The sequence below is a fragment of the Equus asinus genome, chromosome X, assembly GCF_041296235.1.
Source record: "Equus asinus isolate D_3611 breed Donkey chromosome X, EquAss-T2T_v2, whole genome shotgun sequence".
Classification (NCBI taxonomy): Eukaryota; Metazoa; Chordata; class Mammalia; order Perissodactyla; family Equidae; genus Equus; species Equus asinus.
Genome location: NC_091820.1, coordinates 48,862,132 through 48,873,367, shown reverse-complemented (window position 1 = coordinate 48,873,367; position 11,236 = coordinate 48,862,132). Strand labels below are relative to the sequence as shown.

Genomic DNA, 11,236 nt, shown 5'->3' with positions numbered 1-11,236 from the left:
AGAAATAGAAAAATCCACAATTATAGTTGGAGACTTAAACACCCTTTTCTTAATAGTTGATAGAACAACTAGACAGAAAATCGGCAAGGATATAGAAGGATTTAACAACATCAGCTAAAGTGATCTAATTGACATTTATAGAATACTTTGCCCAACAACATCAGAATACACATTCCTTTTGAATACCCACAGAAGATATGCCAATATAAAGTATATCCTAAACCATAAAGCAAACCTCAACAAATTTAAAAATTTAAATCATATGGAGTATATTGTCTGACCACATGGAATCAAACTACTAATTGATAACAGAAAGATGAGGATAATGTGTAAACATTGAAAAACTAAACAACACACTTCTAAATAATCCATTAGTCAAAGAGAAAGAATCGAGGGAAATAAAAAATATATTTAACAAAATGAAAATACAGTATATCAAAATTTGTGGGGTGCAGCTAACCCAGTGCCGATTAGGAAACTTATAAAGCTAAATGTTTATATAATAAAGAGGAAAAGCTTCAAATCAATAATCCACGTTTCCACCTCAAGAGCCTAGAAAAAGAGGAGCGAAATAAACCCAAAGGAAACAGAATGAAAGAAATAAAAGAAAGGAGGAGAAAACAATGAAATGGAAAACAAAGAAACAATAATGAAAAAATTAAACAAAGAGCGAGTTCTTTGGTAAGATCAATATTTTTTATTTTATTTCTTCCCTAACTTTATTGAAAGATAACTGACATATAACATCGAGTAAGTTTAAGGTACACAACATTAAGATTTGATAAACGTATATACTGCAAAATGATTACTACAATTAGGCTAGTTAAGACATCTTTCACCTCACAGTTACCATTTTTTTGTGCATGTGGTGAGAACTTTTTTTTTTTTGAGGAAGATTAGCCCTGAGCTAACTACTGCCAAACCTCGTCTCTTTGCTGAGGAAACCTGGCCCTGAGCTAACATCCATGCCCATCTTCCTCTACGTTATTCGTGGGACACCTACCACAGCATGGCTTTTGCCAAGCGGTGCCATGTCTGCACCCGGGACCTGAACTGGCGAACCCCAGGCCAGCGAGAAGCGGAACATGCGAACTTAACCACTGCGCCACTGGGCCAGCCTCGGTGAGAACTTTTAAGATCTACTTTCTTAGCATTCTTCAAGTATACGGTATAATATTGTTGACTATAATCACCGTGCTATACATTAGATCCCCAGAACTTGTTCATCTTATAACTGCAAATTTGTACCTTTTGACCACCTTCACCCATTCCCCCCCACCCCACCCCCACCCCCACCCCTAGCTATCCCCAATCTACTCTCTGTTTCTATGAATTTGGTGGGTTTTTTTTTTTTTTTTTTGGTGAGGAAGATTTGCCCTGAGCTAACATCTTTTGCCAATATTCCTCTTTTTTTTTTTCCTCCCCAAAGCCCCAGTACATAGCTGTATATTCTAGTTGCAAGTCCTTCTAGTTTTTCTATGTGATCCACCACCACAGCATGGCTACTGACAGACGGGTGGTGTGGTTCCGTGCCCAGGAACTGACCTCAGGCCACCGAAGTGGAGCATGCCAAACTTTAACCACTAGGCCATCAGGGATGGCTCTGGTGGGTTTTTTAGGTTCCCCATATAAATGAGATCAGACAGTATTTGTCTTTCTCTGACTTATTTCACTTAGCAAAATGCCCTCAAGGTCCATCTGTGTTGTCACAAATGGAAAGATTTCTTTATGCTTATGGATGAATAATATTCATATATATATATCACACTTTTTAATCTAGTCATCCATAAATAGACACTTAATTTGTTTCCATGTCTTGGCTATTATAAATAATGCTGCAATGAACATGGGGGTGCAGATAGCTCTTTGAGATGATGATTTCATTTCCTTTGGATGGATGTATACCCAGAAGTGGGATTGGTGGATCATATGGTAGTTCTACTTTTGCATTTTTTGAGGAAGCTCCATACTGTTTCTCATAAAGGCTTTACCAATTTACATTCCCATCAACAGTGCCTGAGTTCCCTTTTCTCCAGCACTTGCTATCTCTTGTCTTTTTTATGATAGCCATCTTAACAGGTTTGAGGTGATATCTCATGGTAGTTTTAACTTGCGTTTCCCTGATATCAATTGATGTTGAGCACCTTTTCACGTACCTGTTGGCCATTGCAGATCTTCTTTGGAAAAATATCTGTTAAGGTCCATTTGTACATATCTGTTAGTTCCATTTAGTCTATAGTTCAGATCCATTGTTTCCTTATTGATTCTCTGTCTGGATGGTCTAGCCATTGTTGAAAGTGGGATATTAAAGTTCCCAACTATTATTATATTGCTGTTTATTTCTCCTTTTATTTCTGTTAGCATTTGCTTTTTATATGTGGGTGCCCTGATGTTGGGTTAATAAATATTTACATCTGTTATATCTTTTTGATGAATTGACCCCTTTATCTTTATGTAATGACCTTTTTGTCTCTTGTAACAATTTTAGCTTAAAGCCTGTTTTGTCTGATATAAGTATAGCTACTGCTGCTTTATTTTGTTTACCATTTGCTTGGAATATCTTTCTTTCCCTTCATTCTCAGCCTATGTGTTTCCTTAAAGCTAAAGCGAATCTCTTGTAGGTAGCATATTTTTGAATCTTGTTTTTTTCTCTCGACTCAGCCGTTATATGCCTTTTGATTGGAGAATTTAATCTGTTTATGTTAAAATAATTATTTATAGGTAAAGACCTAGCATTGCCTTATTAATTGTTTTCTGTTTTATAGATCCTTTGTCCCTTGCTTTCTCTCTTGATGTCTTCTTTTGTGATTTAATATCTTTTTGTGGTGGTATACTTTGTCTCTTATAATCTTTTGTGTATCTATTACAGGTTTTTCTTTTGTGGTTACCATGAGGCTTAAATAAAATATCTTATAGTTATATCATACAATTTTAAACATAAGAACAACTTGAAGAGCATACATAAATGTCACTTTTCTTTCTCCCCCCATCACACTTTAGGTTATTTATGACACAATTTACATCATTTTTATATTGTCTATCCAATAACAAATTATTATAGTTATAGTCATTTTTAATACATTTGGTTTTTTTCAACTTTTAAACTACAGTTGTAAGTGATTTACATAGCAGCTTTACAATATTAGAGAATCTGGCTTTGACTATATATTTACTTTTACTGATAAGTTTTAGACATTCATGTTTTTATGATGTTAATTAGCTTCCTTTTATTTCAGTCCGTAAAATGCCCTTTAGCATTTCTCGTAAGGCAGGTCTAGTGGTGATGACCTCCGTCAGTTTTTATTTGTTTGGGAAAGTCTTTATCTCGCCTTCATTTCTGAAGAACAACTTTGCCAGGTATAGTATTCTAGTTTGCCAGTTTTTTTCTTTCAATATTTTGAATATATCATTTCACCCTTTTCAGGCCTGCAGAGTTTCTGCTGAGAAATCTGTTTATAATCTTATGAGTGCTCCCTCATGTTTGATGAGTCTCTTTTCTCTTGATGCTTTCAAAAATCTCTTTGCCATTGACTTTGGACAATTTAATTATAATGTGTCTTGGTGAAGCCCTTTTCAGGTTCAATCTGTTTGGGGTCCCTTGAGCCTCATGTATCTGAATGTCCATTCCTCTCCCAGTGTTTGGGAAGTTTTCAGCCACTATTTCTTTAAATAGATTTTCTGTCCCTTCTCATTCTCTTCTCCTTCTGAGATTCTAATATCGAGTATGTTGTTTCTCTTCATTGTGTCCCATAATTCTGGTAGGCTTTCTTCACTGTTTTTCATTCTTTTTTATTTTAGCTCCCCTAAATGGTTAATTTAACATGACCTGTGTTTGAGTTCAGGTTCTTTTGCTTGGTTGAATATGCTCTTGAAGATTTCTATTGAATTCTTTCGTTCAGTCATTAAATTATTCAGCTCTAGATTTCTGTTAGGCTTTCTTTTTTTTGATGGATTCTATTTCTTTGTTGAACTTCTCATTTTGGTCATGCATTGTTTTCCTAATTTTATTTAGTTTTCTGTCTGTTTGTTCTTTTAGTTTGCCGAAGCTCTTTAACAGTATTATTCTGAATTCTTTGTCAGACAGTTCATAGATCATACGCCACTCATCAAGCCATGTTGTGGTGGTGACCCACATACAAAATAGAGGAAGACTGGCACAGATGTTAGCTCAGGGCTAATCTTCCTCACCAAAAACAAAAAAGTAGCATGAGAGATACTTGTGATATGGAAATGTTCTGTATCTTGAAACTGAGTGTGTATTCATTTGTTTACAGTCAATTCAAGTTTGCCCTTTTGTGAATTTCCTGCTATCATCCTTGCTCATTTTTAATTGGATGATTTGTTTTCTTATTGATTTAATTTGTTGCATATTCAGGATTAATTATTTTATGGTTATAAGCATCAGAAATATCTTACTCTAGTTTTTGGCTTGTTTATAAACTGTCATGTCAAATGTACTAATCTTTTCCTTTTGTGTGTGTATGCTTTTTGTATCTTAAGACATCTTCCCCTGCTGTGATGTCATAGAAGTATTTCTTTTAAATATTTAATTTTTTATATTCAGGTTTTTAATGTATTTGAGCCTAATTTCTGTACATATAACTTTATTTTCTTTCTCCACATGGTGAGCTCTCCATTCTGAGCTGTTCTGTTTCTTTGATCCATTTGTCTATGCCTGTGCCAATACCGCCCTTTTTGAATAGATATCGCTTTATGAGTCTTGATAATGGTAGGACAGATTTTTATCTTGCTGCTCTTGCTAGAATCTTCAGCACTTATAAGAAGTATCCTGTTTTTCTTCCAGGCTGAAGAGGAATGCTTGTAACATTACAGCATTAAGTTTGATGTTTGCTCTGAGTATTTGGAAGGCATTGTTTTTAAAGATACCATGAATGATTAATTGATTGATTTTATCATATGCTTTTCCTGCACTTATCATGGTTATCATATGATACTGTTCTTTTAATTTGTTAATGTGATGAATTCAATTAATAAATTGTCTATTGTTAAATCTTCTGCAAGGTTTTGGGATAAATCTTACTTGATATGACATTATTTTAAAATGCTTCTTTAGATTCAGTTTGCTAATATATTATTTAGGATTTTTGCATCTATATGCATTAGTGACATTTGCCTGTAATTTTTCTGTTTTGTACCATCTTTATGTGGTTTTAATAATCAGGGTTATATTTGCTTCATAAAATGAGTTGGGGAGTCACCCCTCTCTCTTTTCCGGAGGAGTTTTTAATAGATAGGTATTATTTGGTTTTTGAAGTTTTGGCATATTTTAGCTAGCAAGCTGAAAATGTATTTTGGGGAGAGAGTAGGTAGGGAGATGTTTGACTACCAGTGCCATTTTGTCATCATTATAACTCTATTCTGGTTTTTCACCTCATTGAACTTATTCTTCAGTTGTATATGTTTTTCTACAGAATTATCTATTTCATCTACATTGTCAAATTTATTTGAATTGCATTGTTCATAGTATTCACTTATGATTTTTAAAAACTACTTCATCTCTAATTCTGTATCTGCACCTAATATTGTTTATTTATACCTTCATTTTCTTGTCTTGTCTTTACTTTTTTGAGGACTGATTGGACTAGGGTTTGTCATTTTAATAGTCTTTTCAAAAACTTGAGTTTTGACTTTACTAATCCTAGTGTTCTTTTTCTCTATTTCATTAGTGTTTTCTCTTATTGCAATTATTTCCCTCTTTCTTTTGTCTTCATGTTTAGTCCATTATTATTCTTTTAACTCTTGTTTTGAAAGCTCATTTTATTAAGTTTTAATCCTTCTTATTCTCTAATACATTCATTTAATGCTATAAATTTCTCTCTAAAGACTTGCTTTAACATCATCCTGACATTTAAATATGTATTATTTTTGTTTTTATATTTAGTTCTTAATATTTTATCATTTACCTTAGGGTTTTTATTTTATCCATAAAATATTTATGTGAGTGCTTTTAGTTTCCAAGTGTTTTGGTGTTTGAGACTGTTTTTTGCATATTTATTTTTACTTTTATTGCCTTTTGTTTAGAGAATTTGCCCTGTGTGGGGTTTTTTGTGTTTCTTGTGGCCTAGCACATGGTCAGCTTTTTAAGTGTTCCTTGTATGCTTAATAATAACTTACATCCCCTCAGTTTTGGGGGTTCAGAGTTCTATTTATGTTTTTTAAGGTCAATTTTACTAATTTTATTATTCAAATCATCTTTTTCTATTAAATTTAAGTCTGTCTCATCCGTCAATTTCTGAGAGAAGTATGAATTTATCAATTTCTGTGATCCATTTTTTCAAACTTTGCATTATTTATGTTGAGGCTCCATTATTAGATATACATAGGTTCAGAATAATTTTATTTTCCTAATGAATTATTTATCATTAAGTAAAAACACTTAATACTCCTAAATATGTTTTTGTCTTAAAAATCTCTCGGATAGTAATTTAGTTATACCAGCCTTCTTTGGCTTAGTATTTGCCCCAGTATATCTATTTAGAGTCTTTCATGTTTTTTAATTTTTTTTTATTCTCTAAACGTTAGCTGCCCTACGCTTGGGGGTGGCTGTGCCACAATCTCCCTAAACTCTCTTTCTGGTGAGCTTATCCTGTCACAATGCCTCCCATGTTTCCAAACCTGACATCCCACTTGAACTCCAGATGCATTTTTTTCAGCTATCTGAATGACACTAATAGGCATCTCAGATTTTACATGCCATGCGTTTCCCACCCTTCCTCCCCAGATGTGCCCCTGGCAAAATCCCCAGACTAAGAAATAGCACTACCATCAACCCAGGTGTTCAAGTCCAAACACCAGAACCGAGATTATTTTCATTTCCCATTTCTCACCTCTGGTCCATGAGCAAATCTTCTTGATTCATGCAAATGCATCTGGAATTTGTCTAGGTCTCTTCATTTCCTCTGTCACCACCACAGTTCCAGCTACCGTCATCTCTCTTCTGGACTAGCTACATTATCTCCTAACTTGTCTCCCAGCTTCAACTCTCCTGACCCCTCTACATTCTTCTAAGCAGCCAGAGTCACTGACAACACTCAGGGAGAATTATTGTACGTTATAGTCAATATCACAAATTTGACTTTCAGCCTTGACATTATATTTTTCACTCCTTCTATTGATGTAATTTGGGGTTTTGGGTACCATGGTACTTTAATGGAAGAAAGGGGACAATTGAAGGAAAAAACAATATTTGGATGTTTTGTAAGGGCAATATGCAGGTCCAGCTTGGTGACCTGGGAAGTCACTCCCGTGTCTATGGGAAAGTCAGCCTAAGGCTCAGTTACCATTATCACTGTTGCCCAGGGTGAGCTTGTCAAAGAGATAGTCTGCCAAGCTGGCTTTTGGGGTCTCCACTTTGCTATCTAGTTAACATTAACAAGCAATAATATTTGCATATTTTATTAATCAAAAAAATTTCAGGTAAAATTTAAGAACCCTTTGTTTTAATCCCTGCCCAATCCCATTCCCTTCACTCCTTCCCCAGAGGCAATTGGGGAATCACAATTGTGATTTTCAGGCCACGTCTTTAGGCTTTTACCATGCACAGGTACCCACATTCACCAGGGTCCCAGACCAGCCACCCCACACCCCCACTTTGTTTATGAGGGGAAGATTGATTTTGTGTTTCCCAGGGTCCCATGGAATACCTTCTCCCTCCATCCACAGAGATCCCGAGCTGCATGTGGATGGGACATGGGTGGGCGGAGAGACTCCTGGATACCTGACTTAAAACTTAAAAGATGAGATCTGCACACATGAAATCAAGGACAGAGCTTTATTTATTTAGGAACCACATAACTGTATTGGAAGAAATGGCAAAACTGGAAGAAAAAAAAAGTGAACGTTTTGCAAGGGCAATATTGCAATATGCATGCTCGGTATGGTGATCAGGGGAAGTCACCCTGTGGCTCTGGGGAAAGCAGTCCAAACTCAGTTCTTACTGCCGTCCCCCAGGGTGAGCTTGTCGAAGAGGTACTCTGCCAGGCCGTCTGCTGGGGCCCCCATCTTGAGCAGGTTGGTGAGATGGTCCCCCAACTCCTTCATGGACTTGACTTCCTCGAGCAGGAGGTGACTCTCCAGGAAGTGGCACAGATGGGGATCCGCCTTGTCGGTGGCCAGCTGGTGCAGATCGAGCAGGCTCTGGTTGACGTTCTTCTCCAGCTGGAGCGCACACTCCATGGCCTTCAGGCCGCTCTCCCAGTCGTCGCGGTCTGGCTTCTTGATGTCGCCAAGGCGGAGGCGGCCTCCGCGCTGGTTCTGCAGCTGCATCAGCCTCTCGGCGTGCTCCCTCTTCTGGCGCGACTGCTGCAGGAACAGCTGGAAGAAGTGCTTCAGGGCCACGTCGGCCCTGTCGAAGTAGTAGGCCATCGACATGTACACGTAGGAGGCGTACAGCTCCAGGCAGATCTGGCCGTTGATGGCGGCCTCGCAGTCGGGGTGGTAGTTCTGGAGCACCTGCGAGGGCTGCGCGGTCGCCATGGCTGGAGGCGCGAAGGCGAAGGCGACCTCAAGGTGTTCCCAGAGTAGGTGATGAAGGCGCCGTTGGGTGAGCTCTGGCTCAGTGGCAGTTCTGGCTCGCGACCAAAATGGCGTCACACCAAATTGGGAGTGTCCGTTATTTTACGGAGGTGGGGGAGATCCGTTTTACGTTACGTTACGTTACGTTGCGTCACGTCACATTGTGTCACGTTACGTTATGTTATATTACTTTACGGTGGGCGGGGTAGCTGGGAGGGGCTCAAGCGTGGTGTTCTAGGTTGGATCAGGGCTTGGATGAATCCGGGAGACTGTGTGCTAAGCGTCAGCACTATATGATATTTTAAAACTTTATTCATGAATATAGATGCAAGCATCTTAAGTTAATCATTTGCATGATTTCTTTGAGCAGCTTAATTGAATATTGTCCTAATGTGATTGTTTCATTAAATATAGTGCTTTTGAGGTCTCATTAGTTATGTTTAATATCGCACAGTTTTATTTGAATGTTAGATAAATCAGTGATTTCAACATCCATACTGATGACACTTCTGATAGCCTCCTCACTCGGTTCCTAGACTTAGTAAGTCCAGTGACCTCCGCTTTTCTCTTTCTAGTCATGGTCTAGTTCACGCTCCTCTGACAGGAGAGCACCACCTCTAGAGCCTCAGTGAATCTTTCCACCTCTCCGTCTTTCACTCTTTCTGAGCTTGTTCTTCACTCCCTTTTTTCTCTCATCTCTTAATCTTTCAGCACAGTCCTAGAAGCACGTTCCTTCTGCCCTGTCTGGAGCCCGGTAGGACAGATTCAATGATCTCATCGCTGATATCCTAGATTTGCTCTCCCCCTTCACCTGGCTTGTCAATTACCTTCCTCTTGGCTACGTACACACTTCCCTTTTCTCTGGCAGAAAACAAAAGGTTTAGGTGCATTCTTAGAGAAAGCACTTACCCACGGGGATGTATTCATTCCCTCCAACCTCATTTGTTCTTTCGCTGACACTCAACAAGTCTCTTTGTAAGCCCAATTATGTTGTATGGAATGAGCCACCGTGGTAGGGAATACCACTGATCTCAAATGGCCTTTCCTTCATTCATTAATTCATTCAACAAATACTTATTGATTACCTGCTATGGCCCAGGCGCTGGTCTAGGATTTGGGCATATATGAGTAACAAAGAGAAACAAAGTCTCTGTTTCCTTAGTGTTGTATTCTAGTGGAGAAGCAGACAAAAACAAAACAAAACAAAAAAACTACCATTTTTCCCCCTTATTGTCTCAAGTAAATACATACAAGATATTACACATGTGCATGGAAATAAAAAAGACGAAATATGTTCTTAGAATTCAAGGATATTATAGTGGGAGACAGAAGATCAACCTAGGTATTTATAATTAATTTGTGCATTAATTCAACAACCATTCATATACTCCAAATATGTGTCAGACGCTGTGTTTGATTCTTGAGATGTGCAGAAGAATCAAATGTGGTCTGTGTTCTCAAGTTATAAGACAGAATGACAGAATATTATAAGTACTCTCAGGTAAAGTTAGGATAAAATGCCTAATTTCACATAAAGATTTAATCCCATAGCTTTGATTAATGCACCTTTGTTGGTCTCTGTTTCTCTTTTGGAAGCTTATCCTATTTTATGATCAGAGTTTATGAAGAAAGAAAAGGATCACATATCAAATGTCATGATGTAAACTTATTTAAACAGTTCTAGAGACATTTAATTGCTGATTCTGTAAAGAAATAAAATAACAACAGTGTCTATTTCATAAGTTGATTTTAATGATAAAATCACACACTAGAGATGGAAGAGAATTACGTGGTCAGTTTCTGAGTGAGATAAAGTTGTGTTCTGTGTTTTCTTAACACCAGTGTTGAGTCTTAATGTAATTGTAGACTTTCAAAGTTTCCTTGGGAGATTTCAATTTAGACTTGATTGTAAGAATCTATTTAAGTAGGAGTCTTGATGTTGTAGAGCATTTTCTCAGTATTTCCCAAGATTATTTAATAATTAATTTCTACCTACAATTTTACACTTCAAATACTTGAAATAATAAGACTATTGAATGGTTATGTGTATACTAAGGAATGATAATGGTGTTTCTCAGATATTTCATCCCTCATCATTACCTCCTAGGGAAGAAAGTAATGGTAAAATATTTATTATAACTGAGAGAAACCCAAGGTTTAAAAACTAACTTTTCTGAGGGAAATCAATAAGCAAGCATGAGCTGGGACCTCAGATTTCCATGAAGAAAATATACATATATATAAGCAAAGCATTCCATTCAGTTTTTCTTTCGTGAGAAATATAAAACTATATATAAACATAGAATGAGAAAACTTCAGAGTAGATCATGTTTTTTAAAAATATGAATATAGGACTATAAGATAAAGATTTCTTTGAAATGTTTGTGGTCAATGTTTGTATTATATCAGTGTTAGTCATGGTTCACCAGAATAACAGAACGAACAGGAAGTGAACCATATATACATCTATCTATCTATCTATCTATCTATCTATCTATCTATCTATATGGAATTGGTTCATGTGATTATGAAAGCTGACAAGTCCCCAAATCTGTAAGGAGCAAACTTGAGACCCAGGAATGCCGATGGTGTGGGTCCAGCCCAAAGGCCAGCAGGCTGGAGACCCAGGAAGTTCAAGTTGAAGGCAGGAAAAAACCAGTGTCCCAGCTTGAAGGCAGTCCAGCAGGAAGAGTTCCCTCTT

At 37.1% G+C, this 11,236-nt stretch overlaps 1 protein-coding gene across 1 annotated transcript; it reads right to left on the bottom strand.

Moving 5' to 3' along the window:
* Positions 1-7,578: 7,578 nt before the first annotated feature.
* Positions 7,579-10,077, bottom strand: LOC139042777 (ferritin heavy chain-like). The gene has a single exon (XM_070502943.1). The coding sequence runs from the start codon at positions 8,494-8,496 to the stop codon at positions 7,948-7,950; it is 549 nt and encodes a 182-aa protein (XP_070359044.1). The 5' UTR covers positions 8,497-10,077; the 3' UTR covers positions 7,579-7,947.
* Positions 10,078-11,236: the final 1,159 nt, after the last annotated feature.